The 25,961-nt window shown below is 41.0% G+C and overlaps 1 protein-coding gene across 3 annotated transcripts in view; it reads right to left on the bottom strand.

Annotated features, from left to right (window-relative positions):
* Positions 1–19,081, bottom strand: part of LMTK2 (lemur tyrosine kinase 2) — a 67,326-nt gene extending 48,245 nt beyond the window's left edge. For all 3 annotated transcript variants that reach the window (XM_068206986.1, XM_068206987.1, XM_068206985.1), the window contains exons 1-6: positions 18,765–19,081; positions 4,344–4,468; positions 3,369–3,513; positions 1,479–1,552; positions 858–976; positions 62–149 (exon numbers count right to left, since the gene is read on the bottom strand). In XM_068206986.1, the coding sequence (XP_068063087.1) occupies positions 62–149; positions 858–976; positions 1,479–1,552; positions 3,369–3,513; positions 4,344–4,468; positions 18,765–18,918 (705 nt within the window). In that variant the 5' untranslated portion in view covers positions 18,919–19,081. The remainder of the gene's footprint in view (positions 1–61; positions 150–857; positions 977–1,478; positions 1,553–3,368; positions 3,514–4,343; positions 4,469–18,764) is intronic.
* Positions 19,082–25,961: the final 6,880 nt, after the last annotated feature.

Genomic DNA, 25,961 nt, shown 5'->3' with positions numbered 1-25,961 from the left:
TACCACATACAATTTACACCATTGGAAAAACAACGGCAGCATCTTGTGTAAGTGCACTTACCAAGTCACAGAACTCAAAAACTAGGAGATAAGGAATGGCTTCCACACATTGCCCGATACACTGCAGAACATTTGGATGCTGAAGAATGCTGGAGTGAAAAAATACAGTTAAAGGCAGGAAGATCACAGTAGAATGCAATACACTGAAATCCCTACCAGAAGTTTCAACACATTACATTGGAGGGGGGAGGCAGGAACAGAAGGTGCAAGTACCAAAGCCACAGATTCCTTTTGTACCTTTGTATTGCTGAAGTGTATCACTGACAGCAGCCAAAACTCACAGGATCTCAAACCCACAAAAGCCAGGATTGCCACATGAGAGTCACACTCATCCTCCCACGACCCCTCACACCAAAAATAAAAGCATGCAACTCATGAACTACACCAAGCTACAGATCTGGCTACAAGATAAACCTTTTTTTCAGCTGGGTTAGTTCCCAGCCAGATCAGTTACTTTTCCAAAATCGCTCCAAAACCACTTGTGCCAATGCAGCAGAAGGCATGAAATTTCTTCAGACAAATGTCAACAACCTAAGCCTAAATGCAAATATAGCCAGGATGCTAGAAGTCACCAAGAAGAGAAAGCTCTTCACTGACCAATCTTTTACAGCACATCCAGGCAAAGTAAAGCACACTGAGTTATGTGAACACAACTTTTGCTCATTTTGGGTTGAACGTATTTCACATTTTAAAGAAAAACATTACAGTTATATGGGAGGGCAAGTAGAGACAGTAACACTGAACAAAAGCAATACCCATAATTTATCTACAGAATGAAGCTGTGAAACGTTACTTACTAATATGGTTCTCCATTTCTTAAGAACTGTTCTTGCTCCTTGGGACCTGCACTTGCCTTTAACTCCTTCACTATTACCCTTGCTACACTAGTGCCTGTGTAGATCTCTCCAAGGAGAACCTGAAAGAGAGATTGTGTTTTTAATCAGAGGGGAAAAAACATTTGTAGTCTTCCTGCAAAGAAAAACAAAAGCTAAAAACATGTTGCAGGAAAGATTTCCTGGCTTTATTACAAACACAAACAGAGCTTTGATAATTACACATACTTAAATCTTGACAACTGATCTACACATCAGCTTTCAGAAAACATATTTTCTAGTGAAGACCTCTCATTTACTTAATTTTTTTCCTAAAAAGAATTGGTAAAAACAGGAGTGTATTAAATCAAATCTGTGGAAGTGAAATGTCTAACTAGTCTCTAGTAAGAATCTACAGGTAAATTTTAAAAGCACAGATAAGTGCTGTGATTACAGCTAAAAAATGCATGCAAGGAAATATCTAATTTCAGCTAAAATTTTTCTATGCTTTTTTTTTTTTTTGATTAGCATTTTAAAGTAAATACAGAGGCCTAGTCAACTGGGAATAAGCCTCAATCTGTGCAATATGAAGAGATAACTCCTCACCTTTCCAAACCAGCCATTCCCAATTTCCTGGATGTAGTTTAGACTCTGACGTGCAACTTGAGACTTTGATCCATCTGTCACACAACGAAACACGTATCAAACCACTCAAAGGGCCAAAGTTAGCAACTGCTGAGGAAACAATGCAAGCTTCTACAAGATTTATACCCAGCTGGGTGCACACATTCAGCCCAAGCAACAAACCCTAGTCAGATGGACATAAAGTAGGAAGGCAATGTTGTGACAACAACACTCAAGTGAAACTTTTCTCCAGTCCAGCTTCTAAACTACACCAGAACACACCCCCAACAAAACCACAGCAACCGTCCTGATGAAATGTGAACGTTTATGGTTTTAACATGAACTTACAAGGTTTTTAACACACTTAGCAAAAAGGCTAAGTTCTAACATAAAAGTGTATTATTGCCTGTATCTAAGTAGAGAAAATAACCAACTTACAAAAGTCTCCTATGTAAATAAAATAGAAAACCCAAGACAAAACTCATTGTTTGTACATTTAACAATTACAGTTCTATAGAGTTACCATTTCAAGAGAAAAGGTTTGCCTGTTTTATTCTTCAGCCCAACTGCCCTACTTGTAGCTACCATCTGGAAGGAGGACATTTTTTCAACTAAAAATACTTCACATAAGAGCCCAGAGAGGAGGACAGAAAAGAAAACCCAGATCTTGGCAGAGGATGGGCAGTAACAATGGCAGACCTCATTCACCAGAAGAGATTCAGCAGTGTTGACCCCTGTGCTGCCCAATTGGTGAGGAACACTAATTGATTTAAACAAAACCTTTTATTGTCTGAGAATTCTAGCCTGCAATTTATTTCCGTAAACTAGATTTAGAGCAGTATTATTGTACTGGAAGAGCCAGAGCTGTATAAATCACTGTCAATGTGCTCCTAAGCATGGCGAAGGCCACAGCAGTGCAACCACAGTTTATCCAAGCACTCAGGCACATTGCCTTCCTTCTGGCAAAACACTTGTTGTGACAGCTTCATTTTAACATCTATGGCTACACAGAAGAGCTGACAACATTTTTCACTCATAATTTTTCCCAGCTCTTTAAAATACCGAGTCATTTGTACAACTGTGTCACTTGCATTAAAGGCACACCAAGTGTTTCTTGAAATTTGTACAGAAATTTTACTAGAAGCTTCCCTGAACATCTAATGATCAAGCAACCCAAGTAGTATGTAAAATTATGTGAAATAGCACAACATGAAAGTAAGTACTTTAGGTTAAACTCTGCTTATATTATGATAAGATGTTTAAGTTTCCTTTTACAAAAATTATATTTTAAAGAATACATTCCAAAACCCCTTCCACACAGGGATGAAGCCTCATGCTCTGTCTTACCAAGATCACATTTACTGCACATAGGCTACAGTGACATCAAGGAAGTGATGCAGCTGAGCAGTAGCACTGCTGTCAAGTAAAGGATTCACTCTTATTTCTATTTAAGGGTGGTGGTTAAAATCCAATGACAACTTAGCCATGAAGAAAACCACTAAAGAGCAGAAGTCACTCATGTCCCAGGATACTTCAAATCCTTTAGGTTTATAGAGATATAATGGCAGCAATCTAGAGAGGGGGTTTTAAGGCAGTTTTGTTCTCTTAAGCTCTCTTACCCTGTCATAGGTTAACATCTTAGAAGTAATATTTCCCCTTTTATCCTTTACCCTACAAAATATATTGGCTCTGTTTATGGAAATTTGTAACAAGTTATTTATTACAATAAAGTAATAAATACTTTAAATAAATATTAATAAATAATAGTAATAAATAATAGTAATAGTAATAAATTCTTCTAGAGTAATAAATACTCCATTTTAGAAACTGAAAATGCCTATTTTTTTTTTACAATGAAAACCAGTATTTTACCTGTACGAGATGGAAACTGGGAGGGAGTTGGTAAAGCAATATTGGGAACTGAAAGAGTAAACACTTCTGCTGGAGACTGAACAGATGGAGTATCTTCCGCTGGAGGTGTAAAATCTATTTCATCATCAAAGTTATCTTCAAATTCCTAAACAAAAGAAGTCTTAGTAAACAAGCTGATCCTTGCCTTTAAATAAGTACTAATACATTTCTTTCAGTTTGAATCAGCACTGCTAAGGAAGGTTAGCTTTTTTCCAAGAATAGTGACAGATATTTAATGCTCTATTCCTTACTTTCCATTAATTGCTGTCTTAAAGAGATTAAAGCATTGCTTTTAACAATCAAGTGGTTTTTGTTTAGTTGGGCTTTTGTGGGTTTGGTGGTTTGGGTTTTGTTGGTGTTGTTGGTTTTTTTGCTTTGTTTTGTTTTTACTTTAAATGCTAGCCCTGGCTTTGAATGAATTACCATGAACTGCTGAGGCCAAATATTTTCCATTTAGAAATGAGAGCAAACCTCAATTTTAGGAACACTGATTACAGATATTCCAAAAGTTACAATTCTCTGATGACAATTTCTCAAGAGTTTTACTACAGTGGATATGCATCTTCAGTATTCTTATTTGACAGACCCCACCGTCAGACTAAGGGAAAAAAAAAAAAAAAAAACAAAACACAGAAAAATAACAAAAAGTTTCTTGACAGCAGAACTGTCTCAAAGGTGTAACTTTTACTACTGATTCTGATAGCTGGTTAGTATTTTTAAAAAGCATTAAAGATCCTTACTGCAGCAGGGAGCAATTAGTTAAAATAAACAGCTGCACCAGGACTCACAGCCTGTAGGAATACAGTCCCTGGCTGTTTCAGAAGAGAGGATGTACAGTGACACTGCAGAGTATCAGCAAAACTAATCAAGTGCTCTGGATACCAGGATGCAGCTGAGAATATCACTTGTACACACATTGATAACTTCAGGTCTTACCTTGAAATCTATCTCAGGGTCTTTACAGCAGGAGACACAGTTTGCCAGCAGAATGACCAGGACTACCAGAGTGCACAGAGACAGAATCACAAAAGATGAGGGAACTTCTGCTGTAGCTCCTTCTCCTAGAAATAAACATGTATGCAGTATTACATAAATATGTTTATATTTAAGAAGTTCCTTCAAAACATATCCACATGTATTTGTTTGAAAACGGGACTCTGAACATTTAATCCCATGGATGTGATCAAAGCTAAGAAGAAATTGAACAGAGAGGACAAACTGGCAAAATAGATTTGTGCTTCATCACCTGCCTGCACCATTCTGGACTTACTTGGCTCCAGCTAAGAGGCCTCAGCCAAAGTGATTTTCTGAAGTTTATGATGAACAGTGATAGCACCATGCCTTGGGATTCTGTTTAAGTCAATAAGTTTATATAAATATCCAAACACAGAGCAGAAATCTGATCTTTTGGAAGGTATTTCCCAAGAGCTAAAACACCTGACCTACAGGAACAGGCAGCTAGAAGAAATCCTCACTTAAACTGCACACAAATGTAAAATATATCACTACAGGACAGTAATCTCTCTTTCAATAAATGCATTTGTGACAGTCTGCCAAACACAGAAGTTGCTGTCATAAGTGCAATGGATGAAATCAGCTCCACACTATTTCTGCTCCTTGTGATTCACTAGGTCATTTGCCTTCACTTCAAGAACTTTAGAGTTCTAGCTGTTTTACAAACACTTCCAATAATTTTCCAAAATTTTACATATAAACATTCTACAACACATTTCCTGAGATTAAGTCAGGTTATTACAGGATCAAAAGCCTCAAATGGCATTTTAGAAAAATCTTATTGCCAGGGGTATTAAACCCATTTTCATCTCTGTTTTCATCTTCAGTAGAGAACAAAGACATGTGGTTCCCTAGGAGACCAGAGCACACATCTGGAGGAGCTGTTGTTGCTGTTTCTTTACAAACAGGTACTGCCACAGGGATCAGAGGAGTAGTTGGACCACATCTGATTAAAATGTATTTAGCTATTACATCACTGTCAGAGTTTAACCATGTCAGGTGACCTGGACTGACTGGATTTCACAAGAGCATCCGAGTATCAATGGGAACGTCTGGCAACAGGACAGGGTGTAAACGAAGCCTCAAAAATAAGAAATGCAGAAGTTGATTGCTTGTCAAGGGACACAGAAACTTGTCCACCTATCTCTTAAACCTTCAAAAATTGCAAAAATTGAGACACTTGCAGAAAAAGCTTTTCATCATGTTACATTGAACATTTACAGAATATTTATTTATTTAAATTACATGTAAAGACCAAACTGACATAATGAAAATCCTGCTTCAAAGTGTGTCAGGACACTTCTAGAAGGTCATATTTTCTACACAATTAGGACTATTATCAATACAACAAATAAAATTTAGCAAAAATGGGAGGTTTTCAAATAAGCGATTCTGTTTCTAGTTTCCACAATAGCTTTGGCATTCTAACCTCATTAGGGACTGGGAATACTTCACTGCAGATACTGAGCATTGTTCTAACAGATCAACAACGAGGTGAGGCCACTCACCAGCTTTTAGTCATAATTCTGAACAGAACAAAATATCTCTGAAGAGGGCTTTCAATAAAACAATTTATATTCATTTAAATCAAGTCTTCTGTGTAACACAATGGATATTTTTCCATTTCTAAGCATCAACAAGAAAAAAGGGGAGGATAACAGCTGATGTGTTTACTTCTTCAAGACGTTCAGTGGCCTTACTTAGGAGATTAAAAATTACCCGAACTGCAAATATAAACATTCTGTGAAGTCATTAATCAGCTAAATTACTGTAACAAACACAGGTAATACAGCTGCAGATAAAATTTAAGGAATTCCTTTAAACTCCTAATTGAAACCAAGTAACAAAAGGTAGCTTTACTACAAAGAAAAACGCCAAAAAACACCAACAAAAATGACATTACCAGGTATTACAAATTAAAATTATTTTTTCAGACACTTTTCCAAACCCAAAACACTTGATTTCCATACAACTTCCTCACCTTCCCCAACAATTTCACTGAAACAAGTAGTCAACTCACCTCAGACTATCTAATGAACAGCTGCAGATTTTCCCTAACAAACACCCAGGAACACATCACCACAATCACAATTACTCCTCCCAGCAGAAGATCAAGACTCTTGCACCTCCTCAAAAGTTTCATGCCTTGGCAAAGCTGGCCAAGCCAATCCCTGCACACTGAACTCGGCACCACGAGCACTGTCATTACTCTCAGGAAGCATTCCTGCTGTTTGAGGACTTCACTTCAGACCAGGTCCTTGAGAGCAGGGTGTAAAGCACCTCAACTGCCAAGAGTATAAAACACTAAAAAATGCTAGCAAACTTTATTTCGGGTTTCTGGTACACTCCAAGGTCTCTTCTGGCTAACATGAATTCCACAGTGACTCCCTGTTCCCCACATAAACTGAGGGGACAATTCCCTTCTCACCAGAGCCTTCTGCTCCAAACACCATGTCATCTTCCAGGTGGCTTTTCTGACCAGCCTCTACCAAAACCAGAAGCAGCTCCTCAGAGTTTGCTGCACTTCCCTCAATTCTACTGTTTGTTTCATCTACTGCAAGTACTTGAGCTGGTCATGATGGTCCCTCTACCCACAAACTCTTAGCCCTGCACTATCCCAGCTACAGCAGCACAACCACAACTTGTATTTTCATAAACATTACCATGCTCACTCCAACTCAGGATCCCCACTTCTGACCCCCAGCAGTTACAAGTTATCACAGCAAATCCAGCTAGGAGGATTCAAGCTCCTGATGATCTTATGCACAATAAAGTGAGACATTTATTTCACTCAGAGTAGTTTATTTAACTCCAAGTGAGACATAATGAACTCTATCAATGACAAGCTGCATTTATTGCACATGTTAGATACACTGCATATGAATTCAGACACTTTATATGAAAAATAAAACATTTTTGCTGGAATTCCTTCTGTGAAAGAAACTATACATTTATCAAGCCTAAAGTCTAACCCTGTCATGCAAGTTACACTGATCCCCATAAGGTAAGCATCTCTTTTAAGGGTCCTGGAAAGAATACAGAAAAGAAAAATATTGCTGCTGTTCATTACGTTACTTCCTAACCTTTAAAACCTTTTATAATTCTCTAGATATGAAACTGTGTGAATGAGCAGCAGTTAATTGGAGAAAGTAAAGATTTTTTTTTTAAAGCAAAGATCACCTTTGAAAAGGCACCTAATCATTAATGGTCTGTTAAGATGGAAGTCATCTAAACTTGCAAAAGCACAAGGCAATTTTCACACAGAAAATTATGAACAGAAAATTATGAACAGAAGCTTTAATACAATAAAAATGCCAATTATTCTGGGCAAGTTTCTGCAACAGTTACAAAGCAGCATTCCAGATGACTCACACAAGTAAGAGCCACTTACTAAGAATTACAGAACCCATCTCTGTTTGGATAAACTTTGAAGTTTCTTACATAGCAATTAATAAGTAATATTCCTAATTTGCAGGGGTTTTTTTTAATAATGTAAAGTTAAGAACTGAATTATGGCAACCTGTAATTGGGCTGAAATTTATTGTAAAAGTGGTTTTGTAAGTAAAGCTATTTTAATAGCTTGCATGAATACATATTCAGTGACAGAAGTTACTGATTAAGTATTGGAACTGGTCTTTGTGACAAAGTGCTGAAAATCTGCTGCAGTATAACCTCATTTGCATTTTTCAACTATTTCCATCCAATGATTAATTCACTGGAGCTTAGTAAAATGACTTGAAACTAGAAGATGTTGAATACACCCTCTTGTTTGTAAATTGTGGAAGTATGAAGCAATGACATTTATTTTATGGTCCTGACTGAAAAAAGCAACCAGCAAGAAATCCATTCTAATTAATGCAGAGAACCATTTTATAAAGTCATCACACAAGAATTTTCCTAAATTAAAAAACCCATTAAAAAACATTTTAAATTGAAATAATTTCAAAATAAACCTGGATAAACTCCAATAAACATAATTATTGCAGAAGATAAGATTCTTAATATCATACATTCTGGAGAAGTTAATAGATTTACTTAGCATATCAGTTTAAAACCCTGCCATATTTACTGTAACCCTATGCAGTAACAACCTAAGGCATCTTAATATCTACCCAGAAGTCAGAATCTGTTCTTTAGGAAAGGAACAGCCAAACAGATTAAAATATACTCTCTCTAACATGCCAACAGTAAAAGGCTTCCTGCAGCTAATATAAATAGTCTAGACTAGTTTGCTTTGGTATATCCAAACTACTTAAGCCAGAGGAAGAGGCCTGGATTATACCAGTCCTGTATTAAAATAAGCAGGAGATGAAGTGCAGCTGCATCACTCTGTGTTACTGCAAGGTTAACACAACACGATGCTTTACAAAGCTCTGTGCTAGGACATGTTCTATCCCAAAATGGCACCTAGGTGGTCTTAAATTATCAACACAGAAATCCAGGTATTCTTTCAAAGCTACACATGAGTAAATACATCTATGATATTTACCCGCTTTTTAGAAGAACGCGGTATCAGAAACAAGTCAAAGCCCTGGCTGAGGCAGATATTTAATTAGCAGCTACTGAAGCAGATTCCTCAGCACCCCTGAAGATGCCATTTTCTAAGCAAGTTCTTCACTAAAGCCTGAATTTGAGCACAGCACATGTGAAGTCAAAGGCTGTACACAAGCAAGTACACGACCAGGCTCACTGAGGACACCATGATGATGAACTGTGTTGGCATTCTCAGGATCAAGCACAGACCTGAGAACACACCCATCAGTATTTATTACAATGTTTCAAGGGCTGGAAAATGTTCTTTTCATACAAAGCATATTTCAAAGCAACTTCTATAGGCCAGTATTTCCTATACCTTCCTGACTTTCTTTTACATCTCCTTTCTTCATAAGACAGTTCTCCAACCACCAGATGCAATGCCTAAGCAGACACAAGTTCTTGTTTCACTACAACTGTTCCCCTTCTCTATCCCATTTCCGAGACTGCCCCCAATACTCAAATACACTCATGTCATCCACCTGTGGCATCCTTTGGTATCATTAATTGCAAGTAATGAGCATGCCAACTAGCCAAATATTCCACCTATGTTTACTTATTGTCAAGCAACAGCCTCCACTCAGGACAACACAGGACCAGGTGTAGCTGCCCACACATGAGGGATGCTGGGCTTGCTTTCTTCTACAGATTATGAAAGGCCAGGATGCCTGAACTGCTGATTTCGGTTCAATGTGAGTTATCACATTATTAAGGTCTCCACCTTCATAAAACTGGGCTAAAAAATGCATGATTCCACACAGTTCTAAGCATGGAAAAAAAGAAAAGTAGATGTATATTCCAGACATGACCGAGTGCACTCATAAAAGACGTTCACTACTGCGATAAAGGCAGCGTAAGGCACAGATAAATTAAGCATTATTAGAGCACAGTGAACTTCAAGGGAGCATCTGATTTTAAGCTTTCAGCACAGTAGTTGCTATGCAACAACAGTCCCACTGCATAAGCAAGAGCCCATTTCCTTTCAAGAGCAGCTATATAACTGGCACTAATAGCTATAACTATTTCCAGCACAAATCTAGCATGACAGCAGTCACTTAAACTGTCTCTTGGACACACTCAAATTATATGATCATGAACTAAGATGCTACTTTATGACACCAAGTCAGAACAGCACAGTCTTTAAAATACTAATGAATGACCAAATCTAATTTTGTTCCCTAGCTAAACCCAGGGCAGCTTTCATAAACTTTGTCAGTTTACTTACTCTGCTTTTAACGAATATTAAAGCAACCACATTTAAAAGTGTAATATCACCCTAATTTATAGTGGTTTTGAAAAATGTGATTTTAAAAGCTATCCCAACTTTCCTAAATCATACTGTCATTCTCTTCTATGCCAGCAATTAAGTGGGAAAGTGCTATCGACTCCTACCCAGTTCTCCACAAGTCAGATTCAGATCATTATCTTTCCCACATAAAGAGTTTCTCCTGCATTTATTTACTCCCTGAAGTCTTCAGATGTTTGCTACTAATAAGCACAAAACCATACAGACAGAACCAGGCCTATAAATTCAGACGGCCTGCAGGTAACAGGCAGAATACTAAGCCAAACCTCTATTCAAAATTATTTTAGACACATCCATTGTGTAATGCCTGATTTGTATGACAAGGTAAAGCACAACAGACACTGCAACTCCTCCATTTCACAACAAAAAAAACCCAACCAAACTCAAGCACATTCCATTCATTACCACATTCCTGTAATCTCATTTTTTCCTGCTATGCTCCATTTAACAACTGAGCCAAAAAAAGCATCATTTTCAAGATTAAGTTTCAGAAGAAATGGGTGCAGTACCATTATTTAGTTGTGCAATGCTGTATCACAGTGGGTTTTAAAACACTACATTAGAAGGTCATTCAAATCATCAACCCTCAACTGAGATACAACACACATAAACAGAAGTTCTGAAGGAGTGTTATTTGCATTTCAGACATTCTTTTGAAAATAAAATGAAGAGAATTTTAGTGTGAGAGAGACACTCCAAATTCCAATCAGCCCTTTGCTTTGAATGGCCATTACCAGTACAGTACCAACACTACAGGAAGAAATATTCCCAAGATCTTAGACTTCCACCGACTTGCTGTCCTCAACACAATAGCAGCACCTTAGTGAAATCTCAAATGGTTCCAAATGCCCAAAGCAGAGACTGGAAATGTTCCTTCATTGAGCAAATCCCTAAGAACAGACATAGCACTGCTAAAGGAACTTTAATGTTTCTCAGTCTACACCTGAAATTTTCAGCATTCAGATTTTTAGTACTTAAGACACTCAACTAAAGCACAAATGTTTACTATCTTAATAACATAGAACAAACTGTTGAAAATATTATTAACTGAAGAGTTGTTTCAAAAGTCTGTCTTCTCATGACATTATTGCTACCCTTACACTGGATAATGCAAATGTCTAATGTATTACTAATAAAAGTAACCTTCACTATTACGTACCCTTTTGCAAAAGGGTACATAATAGTACCCTTTTCAGGGTACATTTATCACCTGATTTTATTTTTCCTTCTATGAAAAATTCTACTTTCTAGATATAGTCTCAAGAAAAAAAACTCTCAGGGACTTATAGGTACAGCTATCCAAGTTACTTGTGCACAATTGTACTTACTCTTTCTGAAAACAAGAAGCCGTAACTAACAGCTTGTCAATAAAATGATTTCCTGGCTAAACCTGAATTATGCCACATGGCTTAAATCAAAGTCTGGCACTTGGAAAGATACAAGTAAAATGACAAGACTTCAGCAGTATTATGGGAAAAAGATAATTTAAAAAAAATACAAGTCTGTTCCCATATTCCTCTGGACAGAAACTGAGACATTTCATCCCTCTACTCGATCTGTCCATTACAATCCCTGCCTTACCCAAGAACTCCATTAGGTCCCTCATGGGGTAGATGGATGGGATGAAAGGCCAAGGCACCTGAAGAGACAATTCTTCTGAAAAGCCAACAGCTTTTCTTCTTTACAACAATTAACCATCAGAAAGAAGGGTAACAAAGACAGCAACATGGCCATTTCTTACAGAGTTTACCCTATGAAACAATAAAAACACACCTGTGACACTCCTCAACCCACCTTGAGTTGTGGATGTATTTCTACAGTGTCAAAAGGCAGTTGCACAGTTAAATGTGTGATTTCTGGACACATGACCCTGAAATATCACTGTCCTATGCAATAAATTACAATATTTTCAAGAAGAAATCTTAGCTACTTCATAACACAACTGGATGTGTAATTCTACGTCAACAATTCTTGGCAAATTATTTCTGTCCTCCCCTTTGTCCTTAAAAAGAACAGGAGTCTATCCTGCAGTATAAGCCAATATTTTTTCAAACTACTTTATCCCATGTTCCCCCTAAATGCTTTTACAACGTGCTTCAAATGAGTTTTTTCTACATGTGTTTAAATCCACTCAGTGTGTTAGGGTGGCACATGTTCCATATCCTAAGGCAAGAATATCCAGGGCAATGCTGGACTCTCCCAGAGCACAACATCTCAGAACAACACTGCTCTGATCCTCCTGTTCCTGAGCACTTGTCCTGGCCTGCATATTGGCTGAACAGTTAGTAACTAGCAAAACTCTGAGCTGGGATTAGTTTTACATTACTGACCTTATTCTATTATCCTACAAGTCTTCCCAGTAATGTCAGAGAATTACTCACATAACAGCATACTGCTCAATTTTAATAAGGACTAAATATAGGCTGGTACTTCAAGTGTTTACAGAGTGAGATCTGTTTGAAGTTTCAGTGCTAGAATCTCATGTTTGCACAAAGGCATCTTAAGACAAGGCAAAAAATATCCATGTTAAATAATGATGTGCCTTATGCCTTCGTGGCAGTGTTTCTGGAAAATCTGGGAAGCATTATCATCTTGCAAATGCATCACTGACTCTTAAATGCATGTATGTATGTGTGTGCAGATATGTACCTACACTCACAAAATCCTACTGAGCATACTTTATTCTGTACTGCTAGATGTTGGTTTTGACAATTAATTCCTGCTCAAGTACATTTTTTTTTTTTCATCTGCTATACCATATCTCCAACAATGAGGCACAGGAGTTATAGTTTGGTTTTTTTAACACAGGATAGACCACAATAATTCAAAGTAGCAGGAGATGATCACACATCATGGTTTCTCCAACCACCAGAAAAGCATGGAACCAAACGATGCAGTATATCTGCATGTTTATCTGCGGCATGGAAACCAAACAGCAGTATCTCTTCCTCCTACCATTTGACAGCAACACAAGCCATTAAGATACAATGCCTTTGAAGAGACTAATTTCAGTTCACAGGAAAGAAATCCATAAATGCAACTTTCATGTGATGGGATTCTCCGGAATCTTGATTTTATAGTATTTGCCTTTCCAACTCCAATGTACAGCTGAGTTAAGAAATGCAGGAGAGAAAGGAAGCAGCAGCATTTTGTAAAAAGAGCTTATTAGAGCTATTTCTCATCCCTATTCATAGCTAAAGGATCCCTGGGCAGAACAGGCCATCAAGAAAGTGATTGATTTTGGAGAACTGGATCTGATATACAGATCTGATATACAGGCTGAAAGCTTAAAAGTCAGCACTAAAAAAATCTACCGTTACTATTTTCTACACGTCTTTCATACCACGCTGCAGTGGTAGTCCCAAAAGAGTCATGCCACTCTTAAGTCACTAGAGTGATGTTTTCTTATCAGGAAGGAAACTTTTGTAAGTGCAGCAGTGTTGAACAAGGTGTTACTTTGTACAGCATTTCATACTGAAAATCACTCAGAAGACAATTTACTGACAATGTGCTTCCCACCACTACCTTGCCTAAGCTAAATATGGCACAACACCTTGCTAAAGACAGCACTTAAGGCACACATGCAGGCTGAAAGGACTATCCTGACACATTTTGTACATTTCTGCTTATAAAAGTTGACAAAATGTTTCTTGTATCTAGACATTGCTCAAGACCTTTCATAACAGCAGTACAATGAAAACAAAGAGCTCATACAGAGCAACAAAAGCATTGAAGCTTTTGCAAATTGTATCCACAACTGTATCAAGCTCCAGACACTAAATGCCCAGACCAAACAGAAAGGCAGACCCAAAAGAAAAGCTAAGGAAGACTCCCAGTACTCCTTGTGCTGTCCTTCTGCTGCAGAACTGCAGTGTTAGTACTGAAACAGAACTGCGATTTTTGCAGCTCTGGCATTACACTGCCCGAGGTCCCTTTATCCCACGCAGATAAACTGTGTGTGAATAGTGACTGAAACCAGACTACAGCAAGCATCCAGAAAATTACTCCCAATCATATTTATCCATCCAGAATGTTGGATCTCACAAAATCTTTTTTCTTTTTTTTCTTTTTTTTTTTTTTAATTTATTTTTTTTTATTTATGCAGGGGCACAACCAGCACCCAGCAATTGGCCCTTTCAAACCAATACCCAGCACCTGATGCTGTGACAACAAACCTTCAAACACTCTCTGATCAGTGCTATCTTAATATGCTGCAATGATACCTGGGGAATTATTAAATACACCCAAGTGTTCTAGACATGAGAAATTGCTTCAGAAAGTGACCTCGTCCTATGAGGACTCCTTTAGTTGTAGCAAAGTCCAGACACTTTACAGCCACAGGCAGAAAAAGCAAACCAAGCCTGTAAACAAAGCTCTGTGTGGAACATCCCTGCAGGCCAAAGTCAGGGTTGGCTTCTCACCTCAAACTCACAGATACAAATGAAAGATAAAAGACAAACTTCCAGTTCATTTTTTTCTAGTTCCACAATTAAAAAGTACCTAGGACAGAAGCTATAAAAAAAATACAGGGACAAGTAAGAAAGTTCAGCTTGAAAGGGGAGAAAGGATAGACCATTCCCATGAAAGGCACATACCACAATCAAAATCCCCACTGTAAAACCAAGATTTTTCTTAACTTCCAGTTAAGATCCAAGTTGCTAACTTGCATAAGAAAATGGCTTTTCTTATCATGTGCAAGTCACAGACATTTTACATTGTACCAAACCACAGGACACAACTGCAATTTGGCCCCAGTCTGACAGAACTCCAAGTAAAACATCAAGCCAAAGCAACCCAAAAGCAGCAATTTTCTCAGGAGTACATATGTACTACAGAGCTCATCTTAATGCAAAACCAAAAAAAAGTTACTTCATCTCAAAGTTTTAACTTGCCATCTGAGGCCAGCCAACTGAATATTTAGATACTTCAGATTTGTACACCTGCATGAATATTTAAATACTCCAGATAAACATCTCTGGATACTATATACCAAATTCTAATAATCTCCTCCTGGATCCTACATGACCAAGTCCATCAGCAAAGACTCTCTGCCACTAATACCCAATTGGGCCACTCAGTTGCAAGGTCAAGGGTCTCAAAAAGCAATCATATAGGCACCAAGTCCAAGTCTTCAACTGATCAGACTGTGTAGTCATCAGAAATGTGAAACTGAACACACCTGCTAAAAATGGTACCACCTATTCAAGTTTTACAGGATAATAAAAGTATTTTTGAGTCCCTCTTCTTTGTATTTGCAAAGACTTCATAGAGCACAGAGATGATGAAAACACTTTGTCTGACATTACACACACACTTGATTCAGATGCTCAGTGGAATTAAGGTCAAGTATGGAAATCCAAGTCAGAACTGAGAGCCTAAATATACATGTAAAGCTTTAGCACAGTAAAGCAGCCATAGCAGTTTGTGATGCACTGTTTGGCTGCTAAATACTGCTGCAGAAAAGCAGTGCCCAAATGTCCTTCCTTCAGCCACACAGCTGGTAGTGGAAGTCACATTCAGCTGATGCACTTGGGGAAAATCACCAATACTCTGCAGGCAAACGACAACTTCAACACTTCAGCCTTGAAACTCCTTTCCAGCACAACTGCCCCAGCTCTAACCTCCAGTATAAAGTCAAACCTTAAACTCAGAACGATCACAGCACATATCACTGTCCTTTTTTTCCACTCACAGAATAAATTAAACCTAAGTTGGTTAAAGTATTTTTAGGCAGTAGCATCTTCAACAGCTTGTTTTTCATATTTCCTATAATAATTGCTATGAACCTTACCAAGGAAACACTTCGATTACACCCTCTCCTTATTGTTGGATGAAAAATATATTAAATTGGTTTAGAAATATAACATCAAAAAGGCAAGACAAATATAGAACACCTTGTCAATGCATGCCTTCATCTGCAAGCACTACAAAACCACACTTGAGAAGAGCAGCATCATTCCCTTCCATCGGGGCCCTGGAACCTGACAGCTCCCCAGCCACCCAGTCTGGCAAACTTCCACAGCATTCCCACAAATTGGAGCAGTTTGCACAAGGAATCCAATCTAGTCTTGCTAGAACCTGCCCATCACCACTTCCATGAAATATATATATACTTCATGAAATATTCTATAAAGTTCCTTACAATAACTACAAGTATTTTCCTCCTTTTTCTGTGGATCCAATCTTTCCTATTACAAGCAGCACACATAAAAATGTTTCTCCAATGTCAAAGAAGCAACCATTCTTGCTAGGTGAAGAATTGTGGGATTCTAAAGTAATTTTGAAACCAGTTAGTAATCACGCTGTGAAAAGCCCATTAAATTCCTCTCAAATTTTCAATCTACATGTATCAGACCAAGTAATACAGTCAACTGCAAAAACTGCCAAGGTCCAGAATGGAGCCCAGCACCACCTGCCAGCCCCAAAAGAGGAAATCAAAGCAACCTGTCATGGGACACGAGAGAGACATTCACAATTTGGCTGAATTGTTTTTAAACACAACCCATGACTCTTAAGCCTGCAAAATAACGTCACAGTTTGTCTTCTGACAGGTTTAAAACCTGCCTAGAATGACACAGAAGGTTCAAGCTGAACCAGTCTCATTGTCATCCACTGGGAAGATATTCACAGGAAGGAAAAAAAACCAAAGGCCTTGTAGCTTTCCCCCAGCTCCTGCTGCTCATACAGGTGATGACACAGGACATGTTGCAGCCTAAGAACCTGTTGCACTCAAACCCACCAGGCACACATTATTTCAGGCAGGAGGAAGTCCTCCCAGCAAAAGTGATGCCAGTGTAACTGGAAAAGGCAATATCCATCAATAAAGTAATTCAAATACATTGTCTCTTCCATGGGCAAAGACACAGGAGAAAGCAGCAGCTTCATTCCCTGGAGCTCACTGGGTTTCCCATGACAGTTGGCTAAACTTGAGATTACATCCCATGTATACATACTGTGGCCTAAATATAACCAAAACCTCCGTATAAAATTACAGTATCTCATTCATGTTGTATGAGCCCAATATCACAGCATCATAAATATTTCTCTTAGAAGTACCGCAGTTGGCACAGCTGATTCAGTCTTTTAAATTACAGAATAAAAGAAAATACAAAACCAAACAACAACATTTTAATACTATGTCCTGCAATTTGTCCAATCAGTTTTTCCTTTTGAGAATAAAGCTTCTTCCAGTGCCATGGAAGTTATGCTTTGTTCCTCCATCTTTGTAAGGTACATGCATAGTCCTCATAGGAAAGAGAAAATTGTATTAAAAAAAAATTGACATTTCCCTTTAAATAGAAAAACTAACTGCATTTCAAGGAAAGTAAGTCCCAGGAAAGGCATTATAAAATCCTTCATACAGAACTGATTCTGCTGTCTTACCTTACAGCTCAATGACAAATTAATATTATTTGGATAAACCTCAGGTATTTTATACATTAAAAAATTATCATTTAGCATCAAAGAAATAAAGATTTTACTGACAGTTTTATCTTTTTCAGCAGTTCACTTTTACATGAAGTATGAAAGACCTCCAAGCAGGCTGATGGAGGGAGTGACTTATGAACAATTCATATATGTTCTGGGAAGGAAAAACTGGGAAACAGACACAGGTCCAATAAAAAAAAGGAGGTACGGGTTCCACTCCCAGTTTTGATACTTCATGTGGAAGAGCAGCCAAATTACCTAATCTTTGTGCTTCCTATCTTTCCCTCCCCGCTGCTCCTGCTCCTCCCTCAACATCTTGTCTATTGAAGCTGTACAACTCCTCACGGCTAGAAAGGAACCTCAGCCCACTTTTCAACCAACCCAACCCTAACAAAATTCAGTCTCAATACAATGCTGTGTTTGCAAGACCAAATGAAATGCCAACAATAAAAATTAGTCAAAGACACAGTTGGTACCCGTGAGCCCTAATAAATCTCTGATTCAACTGCGAGGACATATTGTTTAGTTTGCGCTTTTAAGGCAAACAGGAAAATAAGCAGGGAAATCGAAGGAAGTCAGCGTTACCTAACACACGAGAGAAATAAATGTGAACTACATGACTATTTAGAGAGGCCGGCCGGGGGGGCCGGAGGGGGAATCCGACTAATCTGACCGGAAAACAGGGAAGCGCCGTCTGCCCTGAAGAGCCTCCACCCAGGAACGGGAGTCCCGGTGATTCACAGGCAAAACCAGAAAAAAGAAAATCCCGCCGAGCTCAGTACAGGTGAAAGCAGCAGCCCTACAGGAAGAAGGTCTGCGGTGAACACACAGACACAACAAGCCCGTGGCTCAGTGGCAGGGGTCTGAGCGATCCACAGCGGGATATCGCTCACTGCCACCGCCAGAGCCGTGACCTACAGCCGGGGAGCCCCATCCGCCCGCCGTGCCCTTCCCGACGCTTCGGCGGAGCCCTGCCGGCAGCACGGGGGAGGGACGGGGGCTCTGAATCCCGCAGTGCCGCCGCTCCCGGGCCCCGCCGCGGAGCCGCACCCCCAGCCGCGCTTCCCCGCGCTCACCTGCACCTGCTGGCGGCAGCGGAGCCGCCTCGCCGCTCCCCACGAGCGGCCACAGCAGAAGGACGAGCCCGAGCAGGTGTCGCGGGCCGAGGAGCCGCGGGCCACCGCCCCCCCGCCGCCCGGCGCTCCCGCCGAGCCCCCCGCGCTGCCGCATGCCGTCCGCTCCCGGACCGAGGCCCGGCGCCGAACGAGGGGCTCGAGGTTCTCAGCGACTCCGGGGAGCCCCCGCGGCAGCCGCCGCCTCCCGGCTCCGCGGCATCGGCCCCGCCGCCGCTCCTCTCACAGAGCCCCACCGGCCGCCGCCGCCGCCATCTTCCGGGCTACCTGACCGCGACGGGGCGGGGCGCACCGCTGATTGACAGCCCGAAGCACCAATCAAACCGCGCCTTGCGCTCAGGAGGCGGCTCCACTGGTTGGGACGGGGTTAATCCGTGATTGACAGCTGTATCAGCCAATCGCCCCGCAGAGGGCGAGCCAGGGCGAGGGAAGGCGGCGGCGCGAGCGCAGCGGCGCGCGGTTGCCAATCAAGCCGCGCTCCGAACGGCTGGAGGAGGGCGGGGCGTCGCTCGGATTGACGGCTCTCTCCGCCAACCGGCTGGCGGGGCGGGGCGGGGAAGGCGGGGTTTGGCCGAGCCCGCGCACCGGACTCGAGGGCGCGGTGGGTGCAGCGCCCCCTGGCGGCTGCATGTCCCCGAAGGGCCGGAGCGGGCGTGGAGACCCTCAGAGCTGTGCCCGGGACTGCCCGGCCATCCCTCGGGATCGGCCCTGCGGGAATACAGAGCCCATACAGAGCCCGGCCATCCCTCGGGATCGGCCCTGCGGGAGCACAGAGCCCATACAGAGCCCGGCCATCCCTCGGGATCGGCCCTGCGGGAATACAGAGCCCATAAAGAGCCCGGCCATCCCTCGGGATCGGCCCTGCGGGAATACAGAGCCCATACAGAGCCCGACCATCCCTCGGGATCGGCCCTGCGGGAATACAGAGCCCATACAGAGCCCGGCCATCCCTCGGGATCAGCCCTGCAGGAGCACAGAGCCCATACAGAGCCCGGCCATCCCTCGGGATCGGCCCTGCAGGAGCACAGAGCCCATACAGAGCCCGGCCATCCCTCGGGATCGGCCCTGCGGGAATACAGAACCCATACAGAGCCCGGCCATCCCTCGGGATCGGCCCTGCGGGAATACAGAGCCCATACAGAGCCCGGCCATCCCTCGGGATCGGCCCTGCGGGAATACAGAGCCCATACAGAGCCCGGCCATCCTCGGGATCAGCCCTGCAGGAGCACAGAGCCCATACAGAGCCCGGCCATCCCCGGGATCGGCCCTGCAGGAGCACAGAGCCCCTCCATCCCCGGGATCAGCCCTGCAGGAGCACAGAGCCCATACAGAGCCCGGCCATCCCTCGGGATCAGCCCTGCAGGAGCACAGAGCCCGGCCATCCCCGGGATCGGCCCTGCAGGAGCACAGAGCCCATACAGAGCCCGGCCATCCCCGGGATCAGCCCTGCAGGAGCACAGAGCCCCTCCATCCCCGGGATCAGCCCTGCAGGAGCACAGAGCCCATACAGAGCCCCTCCATCCCTCGGGATCAGCCCTGCAGGAGCACAGAGCCCCTCCATCCCCGGGATCGGCCCTGCAGGAGCACAGAGCCCATACAGAGCCCGGCCATCCCCGGGATCGGCCCTGCAGGAGCACAGAGCCCATACAGAGCCCGGCCATCCCCGGGATCAGCCCTGCAGGAGCACAGAGCCCGGCCATCCCCGGGATCGGCCCTGCAGGAGCACAGAGCCCATACAGAGCCCGGCCATCCCCGGGATCAGCCCTGCAGGAGCACAGAGCCCGGCCATCCCTCGGGATCAGCCCTGCAGGAGCACAGAGCCCCTCCATCCCCGGGATCAGCCCTGCAGGAGCACAGAGCCCATACAGAGCCCCTCCATCCCCGGGATCAGCCCTGCAGGAGCACAGAGCCCATACAGAGCCCCTCCATCCCCGGGATCAGCCCTGCAGGAGCACAGCCCCTGCTGCCATCCCTGGGGGTGAACTCGGCCGGTTCCTGCTCTCTGCGGGGCTGATGAGCCCCGGGTTAGACGCTGCGATGGGCACACCACCCTCCCTCTGCAGCCAGAGCGCTTCCAAGGCTGGAGGTGACCTTGTTGAATTATTGATACCAGCAGGGTTTAGAAATAAAGATTATTCTCGTTTAGGTCTGTGATTATGCTGAACTTTGAGTACATGAAAATGAGGTGTCAGCTCTAAGCAGCATAAATGGAAGTGTTAATCCTAAGCAATCAGGAGCTCTCTGCAGTGAGGAAACAGGGAAATACCATATGACTAACAAACTAGATTTCCGTTTTCCAGATAATTTAACAAAAAGGCCAATTATGTCAAGATTATATAATGACTTTGGGAGCACAGATTGTCCAAAGAAATGTACAATGAGTGCACCCCTGGGAATTCATGAAAATAAAGTTTTGTGTTCAAAGTAGTATTTGGAACATGGCATCCAGGAAGATGAAACATAAACCCAAATCCCTGCTGTCCCTCTGAATTTTCTCTACCATGGGGATATACTTGTGTGTATACACACATCTTACCAAGTGTGTGTTTAACCCCAGTCTGCTATCCTCTGTCTGGTTGAAGACACTAATTGTGTTACCAAATGACCCATATTTTTTTAAATATTCTAATTAGTTTTCCTCCCAAAGGGAATATTTTACTTGAATAATAAAATTGAATACAATCATCTCTTTTGTTGCTTTAGTAAATTATTACTAATTCATGATCCTATTTATAATTAATTACGTTCTAAAATAATCCCAGAATATTGTTTGTCCGGTTGTCTGTGGATTTCATGGATGGGAGGCAAAATGTGATCCCTTCCGATTAAAATTAGTGATATGTTATATACAATACATAATATGCATGACATAATTTTTTCATGTACAAACAGCCACCATCTCCATTTAAATAGCTCTTGGCTGTTGTAATACTGAGAATGGTGATCACAAAGCTGTGTCTTTTTCTGTATGTACTGTAAATATCCAGTGGAAACATCAAGGTCAGTCGTTTTTTCTTCACTCTGTCCCATCTCCCTCCCATGAGCATGAACATCAGGGCTGGGGCCCCTGGACACGAGTGTGGCTCCTTGCAGCTGAGGTTAGAGCCATGCTTTGTAAGGATGGTTATTCAAACAACACCGTGTTTCTGTGGTGTAACACGGGCAGATCCCATGTCCTGATCCCCGCAGTGCCTTGGGTCTGAGGTAATTCTGAGCTCTGCCACTGACCTCATGCAAATTCCACACAGAAAAAATGTTGAGATGGATAGCAGCTACAGACATGAAGTTTAAACCTTCCTTTGTAACCTTCCAGCAGGTCTACAGTGCAAGGGTGTTCTCATTTCACTGCTGAAAACAATTCATTGCATCTCAGCACAGCAGGCTGCTTGATTTCCCAACCCACCCTATCATAATTGAATGCTGGGCCTTCGATGTAATTTTCTGATAAAACATCATGTTGTAATATCATCTGGGGCATTATGGCAGCATATTATTACAAGGACTTGTTAGAGCACTATTCTGTAATGATGGGACACTTAAGGTTTGCTGTGAATTAGTCACTGGTAGAAGCTAAATAACCAAACCTTCCAATCCTTTGTTCTACTGTTAGTCACAGTTTACTCCCTATCTTCAAATCAAACATCAACTCCCTATCTTCAACATCAAAAAAAATCCAAGGATGCGAAGCCTCATCTCCTATCTCTATCCTCAGGAATGCTAGATTCACTCATTTAAAATTTCTGCAATTAAACATCTGTGGTAACTACACAAGACTAATGGGATGAGCAACATAATAGCAAGTAATCCAAAAGGTACTTACAAAGAAAATATATTTACTTAAACAAAACTCTTCCTACACACAAAATGGGACGTGTTACCACGTATCACTGCCTCGTGTTTCTTGATTATGCACTGTTAGCATGGCCAAATTACTGAAGCTGCTGTTCCGCGTGGGAGGTGTTAAAACCTTTTTTTAGAGACAGATAATTGGATCAACTAAAGGATGTTGATAGTTTTATTTTCAGTTGGTTTTCTTCAATATTTTTGATAACAATATTCGTGCAGAAGGAATATTTGTCTAGCAGGCTCAGTGAGCTGCCAGAGGGGTGTCAAAGGTCCTCAGTGTAACTGTGAATAAAGCCCCAGAAGAATCACAATTCATTTACTACAAAACAGCATCTCCAAGCACCAGGAACCGAGCTGATCACAGGACCCAGCTCTTATTCCAGATCACTGTTTTAAGCACAAAGATCGGCTTCTCTATTTAGGAATGTTGAGACACACACTCTGCTCTCCCTCTCCACAAAAGAATCACATCTCCTGCTTTCAAATATAACCTTTCTTTCCCTGTCACTGCTGTCTTTTTGTATTTAACAAAGTGATTTGCTTCTCCACCTGACAGAGACAAAATAAATATCACTGGTTTTAACCTCCACCTTCAGTCATCAGTGACCTAATAGTCTTTTTTATATAACTGGAGGCTTTTTTCTCCATTCCAAAGTCCAACATCCAGAATTTCACATTTTAAGGAAAATTGGCTGAAGAAAACTGCATTTAAAAGTTACACAGTAAAAGAAATCTTTTCATTTGTGTCAATTGTTTTCTCTTAGTATCTATCTGTCATTCTAAAATGGGTTTAGGTCAGAACTCTCTGATTTCTTCCCACAAATGATTAAACTTGCACATGGAGAAACAAACCTCTGGATTATATGATATTGCATATTTTCAATTGCTGGTAGAAAATTCAGTTTGCATTAATTTTAAAATGTGTTAAATAAAGATAAAACAGCTCTTTTAAAATGCATTTCTTGTAAATCATTAAGGAATTACATTCTTCTTGGGAAATATTCAATATTTGGATTTGCATCTGCCACTAACACCCTGCAAAATTCAGTACAGGTTTCATTTCTGTTGACTCAGGAATACCTAGTAGATTTTTATGAGCTTGATTAGGAAGGTTCTTCTTACTTTGACTTCAAACAGGTAGACTTTCAGTAAGTTTTAACATTAAGATATGAAAATGGATTAGAATTGTAAATTTGTCTTATTCAATTAATTTAAATTTACTTTATTTACTTTATTAAATTATATTCATTTCACTTTAGTCCACTGAACCATTCTATGGAATCGATGTAGTTAGTTAAAAGAATTATTTTTTCTGAAAGGGAACGTTAAGTACTCCCTCAAAGAAGTATAAGTGCCAATATCAGTATAAATTTATTCTCAACAGGATTCCATCCTGATTTACAAAAAACAGAGTAATGAGTTGGTAAATTTCTTTCCCCACATTATTCGGATGATGTTGCCATCCAAATTGTCAACTCATGTCAATTTTGAAGCTGTTTTTTATGTCACTGACAACTACCCAATGCTGAAATAAAAGGTACGTCTGTGGTGATAAAGCTCTATTTTAAAGCTTCCTATACAACCTTCCTCCAAAATTGTAAGAGAGAAATTATATGTGTCTATTCCCTCCTCAGGTACAGGAGATTTAATTAATTTCCATTAACACAAAGGAAATGCAAAGTTATGATTTTTGTGTAAAGAAGCTGTTGCAAAACTTTCTCAGCTACATTAGAAATTCCTTCCACCCTCTCCTATTTATTTTTAGCAAATATTGAACTGTGTGGACTATTACATTTTGCTCCAGATGCAGCAAAGCAGGACTGAATAGAGTGAGAAACCATTTAACCACATGAATGTCTAATGCAGTCCTGATCTAAATATACATTGTATGTGTGTCAAGGGGAAAAAAGCAAAGCAGAAAGAATATTCTCACAAACAGACCAAGTAAGAAGCAGGAGATCAAACAGCGAGGTTGCAGTTCAGTGTCTCCTCTTGCAATACTTTCATGAAGGCAATAGCTGGGGAAGCTGCTCAGCAGCTCTCAGGAACTTGTCCTGTCTGAGACAACTCAAAAAAGCAAATGTCACCACGTGAGGCTCTGGGTGCTCTTACACTGGAGGTGTAGGTGACAACAACAGCACTTCTGCAAAGGAACAGTTCAGCACCACTTCTGCCTAAGTGTAAGGGTTTAGTAAAGCTACCTACAAGTATAGAACCAGGCAATGCCTCTGAGAAACAAACCATTTCCAGGCTGCAGAATGCTCCTGTAATTAGCCATGTTTAACTAAGTATCCGCTGATGTAAACTCTGCTTACAAAATGCCAAAAAAGCATTATCTGCTTCTAGACCTCTTGATCAGCAGGAATCTCTTCATCACAAATCCTTTCAGTAAAGGAAGGCAAACTTTTGAGTGCAAGATAAAACATGATTTGCATGTCTGTCTAAATAAGAATTCTAATACTAAATTTTGATTAGTTTTATATGTCACCACTTGAATGTGTCACCTATTGAAAGACAAAGATTGTTTGGAGTCCTACCAAACAGGGATTCTTGATCAACCTGTCTATTAAGGTAGTCTTTTCCATTTCCATACCACTTTATACCTAATATAGAAAACAATCAAGAAAAAGTCTCATGCAAGTACTAGTTCTCATTAACATTGTGCAAGCTGAAATTCACTGAAGATTAAAGGATATTTTTTTATATATGCAGGCACTCACCTTTCATTTTAAATAGCCTTAATAACCCAATCCTATGCAAGTGCTCTAAAATTAAACCAGAAATTACCTTAGACCACTTGCATTTCCTTTCAACAGTCTCTCACTGACTTCCACACTCCGTTTTAGTGAAAGCATGAGCAAAGGCTTCAGGCTAAGGACCCTCTGTGTATGGGGGGGAAGCTCATCCCAATTTGGAAATAATTTGTAATACTGACAAAAGGAATTTTTAAAAGAAGCATTTGGATGCAGAGGGCAGACCCAGAAAAGGATAAAAGAACAGAGTAAGGAACCTGCTAACAGAGACAACTGGTGTCTCAATGCCTTCAGCTGGAGTGCACACCTGGAAGAGAAGCACAAGGATCCAAGATTTAGAGGAAGGTGCAGCTCATTGCAGCACTGCAAGGGAAGGATGTACCTTGTACTGAAACGTTTATGCTTTCTTATGTATTTTTCTTACATTAATGAATGTTGTCTTCCAGAGCACTGACATTTCAACATGAACAATTACACAGAGGATTGGGTGAATCAAGACAACTTAATCAGGATCAGGAAGAATCTTGTCAATTGAGGAAGG

Source organism: Anomalospiza imberbis, chromosome 16 (assembly GCF_031753505.1).
Source record: "Anomalospiza imberbis isolate Cuckoo-Finch-1a 21T00152 chromosome 16, ASM3175350v1, whole genome shotgun sequence".
Lineage (NCBI taxonomy): Eukaryota > Metazoa > Chordata > Aves > Passeriformes > Viduidae > Anomalospiza > Anomalospiza imberbis.
The sequence above is the reverse complement of the archived record's forward strand: the minus strand, read 5'-3'. Positions and strand labels throughout refer to the sequence as shown.